Source organism: Cheilinus undulatus, linkage group 4 (assembly GCF_018320785.1).
Source record: "Cheilinus undulatus linkage group 4, ASM1832078v1, whole genome shotgun sequence".
Taxonomy (NCBI): domain Eukaryota; kingdom Metazoa; phylum Chordata; class Actinopteri; order Labriformes; family Labridae; genus Cheilinus; species Cheilinus undulatus.
Window position 1 is genome coordinate 36,740,276 of NC_054868.1, and position 20,639 is coordinate 36,760,914.

At 38.7% G+C, this 20,639-nt stretch overlaps 1 protein-coding gene across 1 annotated transcript; it reads left to right on the forward strand.

The window, feature by feature from the left end:
* The first annotated feature begins 831 nt into the window (after positions 1 to 831).
* On the forward strand, positions 832 to 20,637 carry sgms2a (sphingomyelin synthase 2a). Its single transcript, XM_041785613.1, has 6 exons — positions 832 to 910; positions 7,890 to 8,379; positions 10,473 to 10,590; positions 13,451 to 13,604; positions 17,108 to 17,274; positions 19,888 to 20,637. Exons 2-6 carry the CDS (start codon positions 7,946 to 7,948, stop codon positions 20,071 to 20,073), a joined length of 1,059 nt encoding a protein of 352 aa, XP_041641547.1. The 5' UTR covers positions 832 to 910; positions 7,890 to 7,945; the 3' UTR covers positions 20,074 to 20,637.
* Positions 20,638 to 20,639: the final 2 nt, after the last annotated feature.

The window sequence follows — 20,639 nt, forward strand, 5'->3', positions numbered from 1 at the left end:
GGTTATTGGTTTGTTCCTGTCATGTCAACGTGTGACTCAGTGGCTCAACTGATCTGAAATCAGTTCTCACAGAACAGGCTGTTAATAGTGAAAATTCATATACTGTAAAGAGGAAAGAAATTACGTTTCAGCACAGTCATGATTTAGTAATTAATTTCTGCAAGAATCATTGTTTTTGTTAAATTACAGGTTTCTTTAAAAACTGACATGGCTACAAATATAAGAGTATTTTTAGGGAAACATAAAACAACATAATATTTCGTAAAATAATTATATTAAAAAATAAACAAAATCTGATACAACGCCACTGTAGATCAGTGCTTTGCTTCAATCAAGAAAATGTCTTTTTGTAGTTTTTTTCTGAGTTAATAACGTCAATACCTCGTAGTGATGTAACTCTCAGAAAAGTACGGCAGAAAATTACATTTCACAAAACGTATCTTGTCATTTCGAGATAATGATGCCCCTAATTCAGTAAAACAGAGAAAAATCGTATTTGAATGCAATACGTTTCCGTACTATTGGAGGAAAATGTTTAGCTTACACCAGGCTGTATCAGTGATAACAACTGCCACCCACAAACAGGCCCACAAATATCCTGCTACTCCACCTAACTTGTTAAAAAGCGAATATTTAAGGACATGTCTTCAGATGGACCAAGTTACAGGACGAAGCTCGTGGTGATTATAGGACAGCCAACTGTGGATTAGAGGGGATGCTCGTCAGGAGGCAGGATACGGAGGCTGGATGGATGTGAGACCATACGCTGGGAGGAGCGAGTCCTCAAAAAGCGAGCGGCACTGTACAACGTAGCAGCAGTCTAGTGTGAGCAGAGCGGCGATCACACAGCATCAGCTATTCAAGGAGCTGCAAGTACAGGAAGAGGCGCCAGGAGGCCCGAGGGAGGCAGGTAGGATGCTATAAACCGTGCAACATGTGAATCTTAATCAGTGTCTTCGTGTTGTGTTGGGTTTCATGTGTTAAGAAGATGAATTGTGGGAACATTGTGTGATCTGGCATGGAATGAAATAGCAGGATTGTATTTTATTAGACACTCATGATGACAGACAACTTTTTAATCAGGCTTGCTGTAATAGACAGAGAAACGTCGTGGTGAAGTAATCTTTCTTCTGTCTTTTGTAGCACAGGGCCTATTATTTCGCAAAATTAGCCAATTTAAATATTTAGGAGATTTTTCATTATACATCTACCTGATCATGATGCTGAAGAAAACGTGTGGTATGAATATGCGAGTTATATATAAGGATGCACACTGCTAGATATATAGCTCTTGAAATAGTATTAAATTCTGACTTTCTACACTGGTCTCACAGGTTGTTTATGCTGTTTGCTTGTGGCACAGCTGTGTCCTACTTTAATTTCATTGTAATAATCCAGTTAGCAGTTATGAATTGCTCTAGCTCTGACTGAAAATGAGAGGGCTTAATTATAGGACATCCAATGACCTGTTGCCCCACCCAGAAGAGCCTCATGTGGAACATGGTGGTTAACACAGTGTGTGGGTCCACAGTGCTACATCCCAAAAGTAAACTTCAAAACCAGCTGCGCACATCACATGTTAGGGACTACCACCCTGTAATATATGGGAGTCATGGGAGGTACCCAGTCCCTAAACCTAACATTACTATTTGGATGTAATAACCCCACATGTGGTTATGGCACCCAGAAAAGAAAGAGTCAATAGAGTTGAATCCATGTACAGTGTTGCTGAATTGGCTAGTACACTTTGACACTGCATGTCTTTCTAGAAAGTCGACACATTTTATTTGTTCTGTCAACAAATGAAATGTATTTGTGTATTTGATGAACAGCTTTGCACAAGGAGCTGGTGTTATATGGTAGTCATGGGATAAAGCAAATGAAGTAAATGTTATTGTGGTTTCAAACATTTACGCCCCATCTTAAACAGGACTGTCAAATTTACTGGTACAGATCTGTCACTAAAAGTGAAATGAATACAAAATGTCCAAGGTACTGAACATCCCCCAGACTTCAGTTAAATCCATCATCAAGAAATGGAGGGAATATGGCACATGTGTAAATCTGCCTAGATCAGGCCATCTTCACAAACTGAGTGACCGTGCAAGAAGGAGACTAGTGAGAGAGGCCACCAAGACTCCTGTGAATACCCTGAAGGAGTTCCAAGCTTCAGCAGCTGAGATGGGAGAGACTCTGCATACAGCAACTTTGACTTCACCAGTCAAAGCCTTATGTGAGAGTGGCAAAAAGAAAGACACTCTTGAAAAAATCTCAGATTAAATCTCGACTGGAGTTTGCTGAAGGGCATGTGGGAGACTCCGTGGTCAAGTGGAAAAAAGTTTGGTCTGATGACACCAAAATGGTGCTTTTTGGCCATCAGACAAGATGCTATGTTTTGCAGATGCCAAACACTGCACATCACCACAAACACACCATCCCCACTGTGAAGCATGGTGGTGGCAGCATCATGCTGTGGGGATGCTTCTCGGCAGTTGGCCCTGGAATGCTTGTGAAGGTAAAAGGTAAAATGAATGTGGCAAAATATGAGTAAATCCTAGAGGACAATCATATTCAGAGAGTTATTTTCCAGCAAGACAACGACCTGAAGCATACAGCAAAAGCTATACAGAAGTGGTTTAAAGACAACGAGGTGAATGATCTGAAGTGCGCATGAAAGCCCAGACCTCAATCCAATAGAGAATTTGTGGCTAGACTTGAAAAGGGCCCTTTGCACCCGATTTCCATACAGCCTTACAGAGCTTGAGCAGTTTTGCAAGAAGAATGGAGTAAAATTGCAGTGTCCAGCTGTGCAAACCTGACTGAGACCTATCCACACAGACTCAGTGCTGTGATTGCAGCCAAAGGTGCATACTAAATATTGACTTGAAGGAGGTGAACATTTCTGCACTTATTTTGTCTTACACTTTTTTGTTGAACTGACATTACTTTGTAGGAATCTGTTTTCACTTTCACATTACAGATATTTTCTGTCAAAAAAAGACAGATTATATTGACTGTGATTGATTTTTAAAATTAATGAAAGAGTAAAACATCCATGTGGGTGGCACTGTATGAGGGTTGGAGATTGGAGATATGGTTACAGTGGGAGAGGACAGGTGCTTTTAGTTGAAGTCCTTATTGTACAGTATTTAAGAACACACGAAAGGACTATTCTCATGAAAACCTGACTATTATATTCAATAAAAATGCATTTAGAGCTCATTTCTGTGGCTTTGTAAAAACAACTTTGGGTTTAAAATTCAGTGTAGCTATTTATTTTAGGGATTTAGTGAAGGCTGGCCATTTTTGTCCCTTAGGAAAAGGGCAGGGTGCAGAACATTAAGACTACACAGTGGTGGACTATATTAGTGTTACTACAACTGAACATCATTTTCAGTAGCAAGCCAAGCAAAGCAAAAAACTATTTTTAATCACAGCACCACTGAGGAGATTTTCCCAGAGTTATCATAGAAACAAGCTGTTGACATGAATCCAAAGTAATTTAAAACTGCTGTCAAAAGCTTGTCTTGCATCCTCCTTTGTAACACTCTTAACAATACATTTTTAGCGTCCATTGCTGACACTTGTGGGAAATATGAGTACAATTAAGATATCGCACTGGTGAACATGTTTTTCAAAGCCTGATTTACAACAATAAGATCTTTTGACATATGTAGTCAGCTCTTCTCTCTAATGTCAAGAGGGTTGGGCCTCCTCTGATGTGACTTTTTTTTAACCTTCTCTTTGATGAAATGGTCTGCATGATGCGAAGAAGAAAATGAGTGGACAGCAATAGCAGCATGTTATTATGGAGGCCCCAAAATGGAGTCAAAGCCTTGGTAACCCTGGAGTAAAATACAGCCTTCAAGGCAACCGTGTGGCTTCTCTTGAAATAGCTTGTGCAAGCAGAGGCAGCCAAGTTATCCATTACAGACTGTGACCATGTGGAATAGTTTTTTTTTCTGCCAGTTTTCCATCACCACCCATCCCTTTAGAGAGCATGGGTGCTCCGGCTGGTGGGAAAACACTGTGTACTGTACACTAGGGAGGAGGGGGCCAGTGGAAGACTGGCCTAATGGAGACTGCTGACCTTCCATATAGTCTCACAGAAAGCACAAAATAAATGTCCCCAGTGTCCTTTTTATTACACATTAATCTTTAACAGGCGCATTAACCATTAAATATACTATATAAATATAATATCATATAAATCTACAACATAAAGGCCCAGTCTGTAGGTTTAAAGATGTAGAATCCACCACAACCCTGAGGTTACTGTGCTATTCAGTGTTTACAAGTACTGTGCAACAAAAATCAGTAGATCTTTACAGAAAACAACCGTTTGGAATTTTTTCAAAAAGCTAGGACAACCCTAGATATAATTAAACTTTCGTAATGTACACTCTCCTTTTCCCACCACAAAACTAATTATCATCTTGCCCCTCAGCAAAAAGTAATCCCAGTACTGTAAATCATAACCACAGTCTTTCTGTAGCCTCAATTAACATAGAAATTAAAACTTTGATTTTGAACTTGCATGCAAGCACAACAAAGCTGCAAAGATAGACAGTGATGCTAATAGAGGCTGAGACAGCCAAATATTAGACTAACCTTCAATAGATATTCTGTCAAGATGGATCCAGAAAATGAGAGGAGGGTGAGAGTGCAATTTGCATGGTAACTCATAATCATTTGTTTGATGACATCGTAACATTATTAGATTCAAGACAAAACAAAAACACATTGATCTCCACATCAACCAAGGAAATAATGTCTACCTGATGGGGGAGGTTTTGTGTTTCAAATGAAAGCTTGTAAAGCAACAAGTATATACAGTACTGTGAGTCTGGACTGTTATGTCAAATATGGTCATACTTCTTCTTAACAATCAAACAATAATTAACCTAATTTGTTGTTCCTGTACCTTCTAATTAAAAGTATTGTGCACCTCTGTCCACTTAAAGACAAGGTTAGGTATGACTAAAAGTTGGCTTGATTGTACCTTTAAACACAAAGCAGTGATTTTATGGTTTATGCTCTCTGTACCTTTATTTTCAGGTACACAAAGCCACAGAAATCTCATTTCTTTAACCTACCAAAATCTAAAAAGACATACAGTACATTACCATAAAAGTTTACTTTTTTTTATCATATGTGATGTATTAGGCATTTCAGGAAATTGATAATCCACTGGAGGGCGTTTTTATTATTTATCAGATTGTGTACTAATGGTTTTTAATGAAATTATTGATCATGTTGATTAGACATAGGTCTCACAAAATTGTCTATCGAATATGATACAGTTGGCTCTAAAGGCTTTATTGATCATTTACTCCAAAACCAAAAATATTCGGTTACTCTTAGAATCATGCTAAAACATTCTGCTTGTACCAGAAATAAATGGACAGCATAGATAACCTTGACATAACTAATCATAGAGCTGAAACATAATCACTCTAAATAGATGCCATTGTAATTTGCTTGTATTGTTTGTCTGCTCTTGCTAATCTTATTTATCATCTTGTTCAGTTTAGATATACCTTATGACTCCTTTAATTCCCCAAAGTCTGTCTGACTCGAGCTCCACTGCCCATCCATCAATTGCATAACAGAGGCAGAATCTGCTCTGGGTTAGTCAAAGGCCATTCTACCATCACATAAGCCTCTCTCTACTGTAATAATATTTTCCCAACAATTGATTCAGAGGAAACTGATCCTTTCAGCAGCTCTCTCAGCTCCTGCCATACTCTATTTCTATCCCATCTTCTGTACTTATGCCAGTTTTTTCTTCTCCATGCAAGTAAACATACCATTCTGTATGCATCCCAGATGACACTTATTGTGATGCATTTCAGGACTGATAGCGGTATCCACGAATCCATTAATGGAGCCGTTAGAAGCCTTTTAGACATGAAAGAATGAAAATGGTCATTGCTGCAGTGCTCTCAGGCCATTAACTGGAGAGAGCTCAACAACAAACATTGCACGCAAGTTCACCTCTGACTTTTTTTTGTCGTTGTCTTCTCCGTTTTATTTTCTTCTTCCTCAATATGCTCATTTGATTGTTTCTGTGCTAGTGCTATTGTTAGTCTGATTAGCCAAGAATAAATAAGCTTGCCTGATTTTCAAAATTGATTATTTTTGCAACTTTTCCCTTATTTTAGACAGGACATCTACAGTGCCTATAAAGAGTATTCACCCCCTTGGATAATTTACAATTTTATTGATTTTTATAAATCAGTCACGGTCAACATAATTTAGCTTTTTAGACAAAAAAAAAAATACAAAAAGCTCTTTAATGTCAAAGTGAAAATCAAATGTCAAAGTTATATGTAATATAAACTAAGTAAGTAGTATAAAGATACCTGTGTCTGGAAGGTCAAGTCACTGGTTAAATACTCTTCCTGGCTACCATTACACCATGGAGACAAAAGAACACTCCAAGCAACTCATGGAAAAGGTTATTGAAAAGTATAACTCAGAGGATGGATACAAAAAAAAAAGCCAAAGCACTGAACATTCCCAGAGTTCAATCAAATCCATTCACAAGAAATGGAAGAAATATGGCCATGTATAAATCTGCCTAGATCAGGATGTCCTCACAAACTGAGTGACTGTGCAAGAAGGAGACTAGTGAGAGAAGACCCGAGACTCTGCATACAGCAACTGTTGTCCAGGTTCTTCACCTGTCAAAGCTTTATGGGAAAGTGGCAAAAAGAAAGTCACTGTTGAAGAAATCTCAGATTAATTCTCCACTTTGATTTTGCTAAAAGGCATGGTCAAGCAGAAAAAAAGTTCTTTGGTCTGATGACACCAAAATAGTGCTTTTTGGCCACCAGACTACACTATGTTTGGCTACCAGACACTACACATCACCACAAACACAACATCCCCTCTGTGAAGCACAGTGGTGGCAGCATCATGCTGTGAGGATGCTTCTCAGCAGCCAGCCCTGGAAGACTTATAAAGGTGGAGGGTAAAATGAATGTGGCAAAATATGAGTAAATCCTGGAGGACAATCTTATTCAGTCTGCAGGGGGACTATTGCTTAGGAGAAGATTTTTTTTTCAGCGAGATAATGCCCTAAAGTAAACAGCGAAAGCTACACGGAGATGGTTTTAAAACACACTAGGCGGATGTTCTGGAGCCACTCTGGGCAGTAGGTTATCAAAATGGTCATATTTCTCCATTAAGCAACTCACAATAATCTATCTGAAATGTCCTGTATATGGATTAAAGCTCTAACACAGCTACCAAGTGAATGGCAAGGGCACTAGTTTGTCTCAGCTGGTAGAGCAGGTGTCCATACAGAGTCCTTCAGGCTTGGATGTTTAGCAGTATGTCAATAATCTACTACCTTTTTGATGTTTCTTTTCAACTTCGACCTGCTCTTATGGAAGATTCCTCTGTTATTAGTATTACACATAATGTTTGCCTATTAAGGCCTGCTGTGGTCATGGCAGCACCTTGTTTAGGACCAAATCTGTGGGGTGGAAAGTCTTTAGAGGGCCCAAAATAAGAGTCTGGCTGAACATCCAAACAAAAAACTGTCATGGTGGTTCTGGTAAATGTCCAGGGAAAGGAAAATATAGCACACAGTGTTAAATCATCAAACCACATTTAAGGCTAGAAATAGCCTTTCTGACTAAAACAGGCCATTCTGCCAGTGGAATACTGATAAAAGCTCAGTCTCTAGGATAAGGAAGGGAGGAAACTAAATTAAATGATAGTTAATCTTTTCCTGCTTTTCATATTGATTTGACACTCTTAATGCATCCAACTTTTTTTACCTGTGTGTGCTTTATCTTGTACAGAAGCCAATATTATGGTTGTACTTGTCAAATCCAAGAGTTTGTCCATGTCTAAACTTGTCTTCTTTTTCCTGGCAGCTACAAAAGCCTCAACCCAGAGGAGTGGTGCCTGTGGATGGACAGTGCAGGCACCAATGGCATCGCAGGAGCTTGTTGCTGCTGACAATCTGAACCCAGGAATGGAGGGGGGCACCGTGCCTAATGGGAATAAAACCTGCCCTGTCCACACCCCAGGTGGAGAGGACACAAAAAGGGGCTTTCGAAAGGGCATAGGGAGGCATAATGACTATGTGAAGATCTCTGTGCCAGACTCCAAGGTCAGCCGTCTACCCATGGAGTGGTGGAAGACGGTGATTGCCTTCTTTTACGCTGGTTTTAACTTGGTCCTGACAACAGTCGTCATCACTGTGGTTCACGAGAGGGTGCCGCCTAAAGAGATCAGCCCACCTCTTCCTGATAAGTTCTTTGACTATATCGACCGGGTCAACTGGGCGTTCACAGTGACAGAGATCAACGGCATGGTGCTGCTGGCAATCTGGTTGATCCAGTTGTTCTTCTTCCGATACAAGTAAAAACCTATTAACACTTCTACTTCAAATATTTTTCTTTTGGCTTAAAGGATGCTTTATATTATTTGTCATGATTTGTCTCTTAAAAACTGCAGACTAACACCAGCCTTAAAATAGGGTCTGACATTAAAAACCACCTGTAATTTAAACCCAAGAAAGGGCTGATCAGGTTTAAGTTTAACTGTCTATATTTGTGATTATATGCTGTGACATACATACCTCTTCCTGTTTCTTATGAACTGCCATGTTAAAGGTTCCTTGGTGGTTAAAAGAGCAGCCTCTGAACTGACACAAGAAACCACAAAGGAAAGCTGAGAAATGTTTTGTTAGATTCAGTTCTCACCACAAAGTCTTTATCTTTCTCGATTATTTTTACAGAGTAAGGATATGGAGACAAACATCTGACAACAAATGGGCTAAGCAATTTCACCAAATCATCAGTGCCATTTAAACCTTGTTACAGGGAAGATTTCTGCTCATTTTAAACAGTCTGAATCAATTTGACCACATGAAAGGGATCAGTCACATTTTAACAAAGCTTAGCTTATTATTATGGAAGCCCAAAGTGGTCATGCATCCATACTTTTTTGCACTCATTTATTTTTCCTTGTGATCTCAACATCTAAAGCTGGTTTTCTTGTTGTGGCACTTTAAATATCTGTATACAATGCATTTAGAAAGTATTAAAACCCCCTTCCCCTTTTTTAACTTTGCTATGTTGTAGCCAGCCTTATGCTACAGTTGAAAACTATAACGTTTATTCTCATTATTTCTACACTCAGTACCCCATCATGACAACGTCAGAACAGAATTTTAGAAATTTTCCATTTATTAAAAATAAAATATCACATTAATATAAGTTTTCGGATTCACTTTGCAAAAACTCCAATCTCCAATTCCTCTCAATCTTTGCTGAGATGTTTCTACACCTTGGTTGGAGTATATTGTCAGCTGTTATGCCTTAAATAGAGAAGTGTGCCTTTCCAAATCATGTCTAATAAATTCATTTTACCACAGATGGAATTCAGTAAAGGTGAAGAAACATCTCAGCAAAGATCAAGAGAAATGGGAGGAATCTGAGCTAATGTTCAAGTGTTTTTGCAAATGGTTGAAATACTTATGTCAATGTGATATTTTAGTTGTTTTTTTTAATTTGCATTCTAAAATTTTGTTTTCATTTTGTCATGATGGGGCCCTGAATGTAGATTACTGAGAATAAAATGTTTTTTTTTTTTTTTTTTTTTTAACTATAGCATCAAGCTGCAACTAAAATTCAAAAAAGGTGAGCGTCTGAATACTTTCCAAATGCATGGCATATAGGTTGTTTGTAGTCACATGATCCAAAATGTCCACTGGGGGTCAGAAAGTGGGGGACATGCCATTAGGAATAAATGGGAATGGAGGAAAGTCAGTACTTTAAAGCTCTAAATGGACCGGTACGCTGCATTATCAGAGAAGATTCTACATACATTGAGTACATCCCTAAACTTTACAAACGTGTTTTTCCCTACACAATTTAACTGATTTCCCTGGCGTGGATGGGACCATAAATTAATCATATTCTAAATATTCTCTTGAACTTCCACCACTGCCTTCAGGATTTGCCCTGCTGGATACAGGCAAAGTGGTAGGAAACATCTAGTCAGCATTAGAATTATTTAGATAATTTGTGCACCAGTTCACATTTCCTCTCTCTCCTCACACACATAAACACACATGTGCGTTTGAGTAGGTGTGCAGAAAAGGGCAGAAGCGGTTCTCTGACCACACAGCGCTTCTCTAACAGACTATATGAAAAAAAGTACACCTCAGTGTTTCAATATTGTCAGTTAAAATGACACATTATTTGGCATTTGTATGTTTTCCATCAGCCTGAAAGAAAGTCCTTTCTCCACGAGGCATTGTGTTGTAGTTTTTAGCCCCCTCTTCCTTTTTCTTTCTTTATTCCTTATACATCACTCTTTACAAGATGTTCTTCAGACTCTTAGATTTTTCTACAAATGTTTGCCAAGTCATAAGGAGTACTACACAATCACGAAACATAAACAATTATAGATTACTCAGCTTTTGTCGTAATTTTGTATTTTTGCAGGTCAATCGCATGCAGGAGGTTCTTCTTTCTCATAGGCACCCTGTACTTGTACCGTTGTGTGACTATGTACATCACCACCCTGCCTGTACCTGGCATACACATGACCTGTGCTCCTAAGGTGAGAAGCATGCAAACATCAGAGGTGGCATCAGCTGTTCTCGTTCAGCCGTGTACTCTCGTTCACCCTGAGGGGCTCATTTTGCACAACCATGCAAGAGATGCGGCTATAAAAAAGCCATTTTCACTTTTACTGCCTCAGGACACCAACAATATTGAAGTGCATCAGTGTTGATCAAAAACATGTGCTCTCAGGCTGTTGTTTGCTGCAGTTTGTAGTGCTAAAGGATGAGAGGTCAGACAGCAGACAGTAGTTCTTGTCTCTTCAAGGTTTTTACATGTTTTAGACAGTATATTTCAACCTTTGGTTGCTTATTATCTTCAGCCATTTTTAGTGAGGTATCATAGCCAAAGTAGCTTCATCAACAAGCACAGGACTAATATTATTGGTGTAGATTATTGTATCAGTTCGATCCTGAAGCTACTTTTAGATTGACAGCACGTTTCTTGATTATGTCATTTACTTGTTTAAATGATGTTTATTAGTTGAAAACGTCTACAGCAAACGTAAAGGAATGCATCATTATTTCAAAGACAGGTTCCTTTGGATTCTTTAAGAGACTGAGATGAGAGGATTAAAACCACTCTAACTGTTGCATGATCAATTTGAAGTTATAGTCTCTTAACTTAGCATTAATACTAAGGACAATGGGCAACAGTTAGCCTGGTTCCTTCCTGTTTAAAGATCAAGCATGGTCATCGTCATAACCGGAGAAGTGCTTGAGTATTTGTCTATAGACAAATATGGATCTGAGATACTTGAACTCCTTCACTTGGGGCAAAGACTCTCTCCCCACCTGGAGGGAGCAATCCAATGTTCCCTGGCAGAGAACCATGGCTTCAGACTTAGAGGTGCTGACCCTCATCCCGACTGCTTTGCACTCAGCTACACTGCCCCAACACATGTTGGAGGTCTCTGGATGAAGAAGCAAACAGACTCACATCATCTGCGAAAAGCAGAGATGAAATTCTTACGCCACCCAACTGAAAACCCTCCTCCTTAACCTGTGCCTAAAGATCCTGTTCAGGCAAATCACAAATAGAACCGGAGATAAGGGGCAGCCCTGGCAGAGGCCAACATGCACCAGGAACGTGTCCGACTTAATGCCAAGGATCCGAACACAGCTCTCACTTTGGTCATACAGGGACCTGATGGCTTGCCTCAGCGGCCTGGGATCCTATACTCCTGCAGTACCTCCGACATGATCCACAAAACACATGTAGACTGGATGAGCACACTCCCAGTTCTCTCAAGAAGCTCTGTCAGAGTAAAAAGCTGGTCTGCTGCCCCACAACCAAGACAGATTAGTGCAGCATTGGCAGTATTGCATACGCTTCATGGAGCTTAGCCAGAAGACAAAGATCTCAATTTACCAGTTCATCTTCGTTCCAACCTCTACCTATTGTCATGAGCTTTGGGTACTGATCAAAAGAATGAGATCATAGATAGGTCAAAATGAGATTCCTCAGGGGGGTGGCTGGGCTTAGCCTTCAAGACAGAGTGAGGAGCTCAAAGTAGAGTCTTAAAAGGAGCCAGTTGAGGTGGTTCGGGTATCTGATTAGGACACCTCCTGGTTACCTCTCTGTGGAGTTCCTTAGGGCACCTCGAACTGGGGTAGACCCAGGGCTTGCTGGAGAGATTATATATCTCATCTGGCCTAGGTATGCCTCAGAATCCCCCAGGAGGAGCTGGAAAATGCAGCTGAGGAGAAGATGTCTGGGCCAACTTGCTTAGCCTCAGGCCACCATGACCTGGCCTCAGATAAGCGGAAGAAAATGCATGGATGGAACATGGACCTAGTCTCAGAGGTGGACAGCTGTGTCACAGCTTGATTTTTATTTTGATGTTCATGTTAAGTCAGAGTTTTCAGACTGTCTGTGTGAGGGCTACATCTCGCACAATGAGAATCTAAAGAATAAGGGGCTCGCCTATTTTTTCCACAAGCTACACATGTCTTTTGGCTAAAACAGACAAAAATTATAAAAGAGAGCAAAATTTAACCTGTTTTAGCAGACATGTATGTCCACATTCTTGGAATATGGATGAAATTTGGATTTTGATGACCTGATAAAGGCCATAAACTTAAATGTACTGGTCTAATAATAAAGTCGTTCTATAAACTTCCACTGTTGTTTTGCATTTCCACATCAGTAGAGTGTGTCACAAGGAGGATAAAAACAGTACAGTTGCACTTCCAGTTTGTGCTTTTTTATTATTACTATTTTTTTTTATATTTATTTATTTATTTTATTAAACCTTTATTTAACCAGATAAAACCCATTGAGATCAAGATCTCTTTTACAAGGGTGACCTGGCCAAGAGGTCAGCAGCACATGTCATAATAAATAATATATATTCAAGAGACAAATAAAAGTAAAATCCCAGTTTAGCATTTATAAGAAGAAACCGTACTCACCTCATTTGTACAGAATGCTATTAAAGCCATGACGGCATGATCCTGAGCTGACACATGCCACAGCCTTCATGCAGCAAACACGCACTTAGTCTGAATTGGGCATTCAGCCATGTAACCTTCATAATCAAAATAGATTGGAAATATAAACAAAAATTAAGGTGTGTCAATAAAATTTTATTATTTGGACCCAAACCGTGTTTAATAAATTATTTTATACACATATAGAATATGTAAAAGAATAATTCTCAGGTTGTTTATGCTAAGAAATGATTTGAATATGTAATGTTTGTTTGTGGGAACCTGTAATGTGCATAATAGGAAATAATTCACTTCATACATACACTTCATAATTGAAATTAATCCTGATTGACAGATCTAATGTTGCTGCTGATTCTGCAGTGATCTATTTATCCCTCTCTATTTTTACTCCCTGTTTTCCATTAGCTCCATGGAGACTCTCAGGCAAAACTCCAGCGAATCCTGCGCCTGGTCTCAGGAGGAGGTCTGTCCATTACCAGTTCCCATCTTATGTGTGGAGATTTCCTCTACAGTGGACACACTGTGATGCTCACTCTCACCTACCTGTTCATCAAGGAGTGTGAGTACTCAGAGCACTTGTTGTTTGTTTGTCTGCATGGAATAATTTATGGGAATTTCACATTAATTATGTATGAAAACATGGACCTGCTGGAGTATAATAGGATGCAAACGTGACATGTGATGCCAGTACTACAGTTGTGTTTAGAATGCATGTTTTTGCATCATATCTCTTTGGATGTGCTGTTTTGAGTAAAATCAGAGCAAAACTGAATATATCTCTGAAAGAAACTGTGCCTTTCAACCACTTACATTTAAATGGTTCAAGAGAGATTAAAATCCAACTTTCTGGTCAATTTAAAGGCTATAACAGGCTCCATAACTGGAATTCTTTGCCAGTCTTTTTTTTTTTAACAGACAGCTTCACTTTAAGCTTTGTTAACCAAATAAACTGGCAGCTGAGTGAATAAAGGATTTATGGTCAAGCTGCACAAGACAACAGGAACTACATTTATATCAGCGTTGCCAGATTTCACAATAGAAACAAGCAATTAGGTGTATGGAAATGAGCCCAAAAGAAGTGACTTGCCTTTTCAAATACATTTTTAAAAAGCCCAAAATAGACAACCTATCTATCATAATGTGTGTGAGAGAGGTTGCTCGATCAGAGTATGTATATGTGAATTTATTTTTGCATTGCATCGACCAGTACATCATAACTTGTTTTGCTTTTTTTCTTCAAAATTTTAGAGCAGAATAAAACTCAGAATGCTACGTGTCGGAGTCTGTTTAACCACCAGAGACCTGAACTTTTGTTTGGAGGACATTTTTCGTTTTTCCCATTTATATGGGATAAACTGTAAGACCGAAAAGTTGAAGGTTGTTAAAACACACAAGTTGTGTTGACCAAAAAAAAAAATCAAAATTGGTACTGCAGCTCTATTTTTATGTGTTGATTGAACATACTTTTAGTTTTAAGTAAACAGTACTTAGTCATTCCAAGTGTTTTTGACATGTACTCAAATTATTTGACAATCATTCTTTAATTTGCAGAGTTTTCCCAGAAAGCCTTCAGGCAATAGACACTTTTGCACTATAAGTGAAGTTTCTGACTCATTTAGAGAAGTCCCGTCAGTAGGAGTAACAATTTTATTCAGCGTATGGTATACTGGACATGATGGAAGAGGATTTCCTGGTTCAGACTGTTCACTGTCACTTGAATTGACCTCTCTTGGGCGGCATCAATGTTCAAGGTTAAAGTACACTATATTGCCAGAAGTATTCACTCACCCATCCAAATAATCGAAATCAGGTGTTCCAATCACTTCCATGGCCACAGGTGTGTAAAATCAAGCACCTAGGCATGCAGACTGTTTCTACAAACATTTGTGAAAGAATGGGTCACTCTCAGGAGCTCAGTGAATTCCAGCGTGGTACTGTGATAGGATGCCGCCTGTGCAACAAGTCCAGTTGTGAAATTTCCTCGCTCCTAAATATTTCACAGTCAACTGCCAGTGGTATTATAACAAAGTAGAAGCGATTGGGAACAACAGCAGCTCAGCCACGAAGTGGAAGGCCACATAAAATGATGGAGCGGGGTCAGTGGATCCTGAGGCGCATAGTGCACAGAGGTCGCCAACTTTCTGCAGAATCAATGGCTGCAGACCTCCAAACTTCATGTGGCCTTCAGATTAGCTCAAGAACAGTGCATAGAGAGCTTCATGGAATGGGTTTCCATGGCCGAGCGGCTGCATCCAAGCCATACATCACCAAGTGCAATGCAAAGCGTTGGATGCAGTGGTGTAAAGCATGGCGCCACTGGACTCTAGAGCAGTGGAGACGCGTTCTCTGGTGTGACAAATCGCGCTTCTCCATCTGGCAATCTGATGGACGAGTCTGGGTTTGGCAGCTGCCAGGAGAACGGTACTTGTCTGACTGCATTGTGCCAAGTGTAAAGTTGCTGGAGGGGGGATTATGGTGTGGGGTTGGTTTTCAGGAGCTGGGCTTGGCCCCTTAGTTCCAGTGAAAGGAACTCTGAATGCTTTAGCATACCAAGAGATTTTGGACAATTCCATGCTCCCAACTTTGTGGGAACAGTTTGGGGATGGCCCCTACCTGTTCCATTATGACTGTGAACTGGTGCACAAATCAAGGTCCATAAAAACATGGATGAGTGTTTGGTGTGGATGAACTTGACTGGCCTGCAGAGTCCTGACCTCAACCCGATAGAACAGCTATGGGATGAATAAGAGCGGAAACTGAGAGCCAGGCCTTCTCGTCCAACATCAGTGTGTGACCTCAGAAATAAACTTCTGGAAGAATGGTCAAAAATTCCCATAAACACACTCCTAAACCTTGTGGAAAGTGTCATATTTAACCCTATGGATTAAGAATGGGATGTCATTTAAGTTCATATGCGAGGCAAGGCAGGTGAGCAAATACTTTTGGCAATATTGTGTATGTGACAGAAATAAGGGAAAATTTCAGTTAGTTTAAGACCACGTAGCTTTACGAAAAGTCCTGGAACATGTAGTAATGACTTGTATTTAGACAAAATGTTTAAGTGGAGAAGAGTTCCCACAGTGTCATTTAACTTAAAAAGTCAAGTTACCCCAACTAAAAATCAATTTATCCTACTTTAAAACTTTAATAGCTTCAAAAAAATTTTTGAGCAGTTTCTGATTTGATTTTACAGTGTCAGGAGGATCTGATAAGTTTTTCCCCCAAAACTTCAAATGAAACTCTAAGTATAAGTGAAAGTATAAAAAATGTCCCCAAAATTTCCATAATGATAAATAATGAAGGAAGTTTCACCCAAACATCAAAATTCCCTTAAATTTCCATGATAACAATGTAAAATTTAAATGAAATTCCCCAAATTACAAATTCATTTCCCAAATTACCATTAAAATGCCTGAGAATTTAAAAACCCCTTAAACATCCGTACAAATCTCTCAAATTCCCATGAAATGACAAAAAAAGAAAAGCAAATTTCTCTCCAAACTTCATATAAAACTCGCCAAAATATACAAACATTTCCCAAAACTGTCCACAAAAATACTGGAAATTTCCAGGCAATTTTCTTTAAAATATCCAGACAAATTACTAAAACTTCTAGAGAAAATTCAGAACACTTATCTCAACAAATAGCAAATTTAGCCGAAATTATGACTATGCATAGGAAAAGCAAAATGCAAAGTCCTCATAAGTACACGAGGGTCTTCAAAGGTTAATATCGCAAAAACATCCCAAAACCCACAGCTGACAGGAGGGTTTGGTGTAGGCAACTTTAAAGGACAACAGGACCAAAGTCTTTTTTAATGAGCAGACTTGGCAACAGTGATTTAATTATGTTTCTAACAGACTTCTTAAACAGATACTAAGATGTTTCCAGAGGATGTTTAGTCCAGTATTTTGAAATATTTATGTGTTATCATGTTCTTTGCTGTAGGTCTTCCCATCTATACTTTGCAGAAATTGTTTTTTTTCTGTCACATTGCACTGAATTCCCTCTAACAGATGTTGTCACAACAACCCTCCCGTCTCCTCTCTCTTTTTCTGCAGACTCGCCGCGGTCATTCTGGTGGTATCATCTCATGTGCTGGCTGCTGAGTGCCGTGGGTGTGGTGTGCATCCTCGTGGCACATGAGCATTACAGCGTGGATGTGGTCGTGGCCTATTTCATCACGTCACGCCTGTTCTGGTGGTACCACACCATGGCCAACTTACAGGTCTGAACACCGGAGTTCTGTTTGTGTGTTTGTGTATGTGTGTGTGTGTGTGTGTGTGAAGGTTGGGGGTTAGAAAGTGTAAAGAGCTTCAGAGCGGAAGGCAGCCTCTCATTAAACCTTGTTACGCAATAACCACACTGCACAGAGCATTTGACAGTAGATGTGGTTATACAATGCTGCAATTTGTTAACGACAATTAGAGCAGCATTTTTTTCTTCAAATAAAAGTTTCTTTTTGTTGTAAATTATTAAATATTTACTGGAATGAAATCATAGGACGGCAGTAACAGACTTTTCCTCTTAGCTGTCAGTATGAGGTTCTCAAACATGGTCAACTACTCCCTCTACTGGCCAAAAGGCAGAATGTCAGAAGACAGTTAGTGTTTGATGACAAATAACATACAGTATATTTGGAGGTAATCATTGTTGACTTGTTAAACAAGTCTCAACTTAAAGCTCCTGTGAGGGGGTTTCACAGGTCATAAAACAGCTTAAAAAAATCATTTCAATATTTTAACTTTTAGTGTTTAACCCTTTAAAGCCTGAATACACAAATTATAGCCAGAAAATTCTCATTTTTTGGAACTGAAATGTTTATTTCACTTTCAGCTGAAATCCTAAAAAATCTGAATTTCTATAAAATTTAACATATATACTTTTTGTATCTAATTTGATACATTAGGTGTTTATGGTTACTGATTATCCACTTGAGGGCATTTCTATCATTTATTAGATTGTATTTAGATTTTTTTTAGTAATATTTATTAGATTGAGGTATCATCAAAGTATGTATCAAATATGATACAACAGGCTTTAAGGGGTTAAAGCTTCTGCCACAGCTGCTGAAAATAAGCAGACTTGGTTAGGGGGCCAGATGAGGGATTTAAAGGCACATTATGTAGAATAATTGCACTGAGATTTCTTTATTTAAATACTGATGCTACCTTGAGGATTCATAACAATGTATAACAGTTTTCAAAAGCCAAAGAAATTTGTGATTTTTATTTTCTATAAAGACAATTTTTGGGGTGTTTTGCCTTCATTTGATAGGACAGCTGAAGAGAGACAGGAAATACCGGTGCCCAAAACATTTGATTTTTATAGTTGAAACTGCCCATGTCCTGTCACAGCAGCCTCAACGACAAGGCTGCCTTAATAGACACAAAATATTTGTCAAAATATTTACATTCTGTCTCCCAAGCTACAACTTCATCCCCCAGTCCCCTAACCCTGGTAATATTTAGCAACATCTCCATGTTGAGCAGAGACCAGGAGAGATGCACTGCTCAGGTTTGGGAAGCAGGAGTCTGTTCAACAAAACTGCATTCCGAAATGTATTTATTAGTACATTTTGTTTATTCCATTGATCTCCCTGCAGCCACAGTGATGTGAAATAAGCACACTAATTTTACTTAAAAAAAATCCTCACAACTCATTGGACAAGTCAAAAGTCTTCTGGCAGAGATTCTCTATAAAGATTACATCTGACTATCAAAATAATACAGAAACTAATTTTTGACAATAACACTGTACTAATGCTTGCACGGCACAAATAAAACACAAAGTAAGTTAAATACAGGAGCTTTCAGAAAAGCCTTTAAAATCTGATATTGAATGCTGTTATGTGCAGATATTCAATGCATTCAGAAAGTATTCAGACACAGTCTTCACATTTTTTCAAGTTTCTTATTTTGAGCCTGAGGCTACAGTTGAAAAAAAAAATCATTGTTGTTCTCATTAATCTTCATTCAGAACATTCAGTGCAGTAAAAGTTTGTTTTTCCAGCTTTACCCAGATCTGTGCCGTGCAACAATCCGGTCTCTGAGCTCTGCAGGCAGTTCGTTTGACCTCATGGCTTGGTTTTGCTCTGACATGCATTGTCAGCCATGAGGCCTTCTAAAGAGAGGTGTGTGCCTTTCCAAATCATGTCCAATTAATTTATTTTACAACAGGTAGACTCCAATCAAGACGTAGAAACATCTCAACAAAGGTTCAAACGTTCATAAAATGCTTCAATGGCATGAATGTTAAGGGCCTTTGTTGCCAAAGCAGAGTACATCAAAACAAATGATAAAATAATAATAATAATAATAATAATAATAATTAAATACTAAAATAAAAGACAAAACAAACAAACTTAAAATTTTTTTTTACCAAAGATCTCAACAAAAATACCAAAAAATAGAAGAAACCTGAGTGAATTTCAAGTTGTTTTTCAAAGAGTCTGAATACATATGTCAGTGTGATACTTCATTTTTCTATTTCTAAAAAAATTGCTAAATTCTGTTCTCACTTTGTCATGATGGGGTACTGAGAGTAATATAGTTGGGAATAAAATTGACATAGCATCAGGCTTCAGCATAAGAAAATAAAAAAGTGAAGGGGTCTGAATACTTTCTGAATGCACTGTAGTGTTGTTTTTCAGTCCCTCTGTTCATGTTATTGTAATTCTAAGAATTCCTTAAAAGAGGACTTCACATGTGATTATCTCCTTAATTTAATGTCTCTTTTCACTCATTGTCTCCTCTGCAGTGTTTAAGGAAGTAATAGAAATCAAAAATAAGATACGATTACTGCTTTTCTTCTAAATTGATACATTTGATTCTCCTGGCAGACTCTGAAGTGCTCGCCCAACAACTACCTCACCAACACCTGGTGGAACCCGCTGTTCAACTTCCTGGAGAGGAACGTCCAAACTGCTGTGCCGTGCTCGTACAGCTGGCCCATCACCTGGCCCCCTGCCTGCTTTAAGAACCCCTGCAAGAAGTACTCCATGGTACAGAGCACACGAGAGGAATGATGTGACTCTGATACCCCAGCAGTGTCGCCTGATAATCCACAGAAGTGGTATTTTTCCTTCAGTCTTACCAAATGGACAGAAACATGACAGTACCAAAAACAAATCAATATGGAAGAAATGTTTCAGCAAACCGTGTTAGGAAGGGTCATCGTGATGTCTTTGTGTGTTTTCTTTATAGATGTAATTTATTTATAAGATACGTCCTGCAAAGTCCTCTTTGTTTTTCTTTTTTTAAATCAGCTCTCAGTGATGGGCAGTTTGTTGCAAAGGTATTGTAGATCCATTGCAGTAGATTTGCAACACATGATTTCAGATCTGCTGCTGTAAGTCTTTTGTTTGTGTTAACAGGGTTTACCTCACTATGATTTTAATGTGCTCAAGTCACAAGGTGCCTTAGTGTGTTCAATGCCAGTATATGTCCAAAACTGCCATTACCAGCTTTGTATTTGTATTTTTCTATATGAGTTTTTTCAATATCCTAAATTTTGTTTTCATTTTAGTAACACTGAGTATGTGCTGTATATCCTAGCTGTAGTCTCAGCATTGTGTATAATTGCATTAAAATT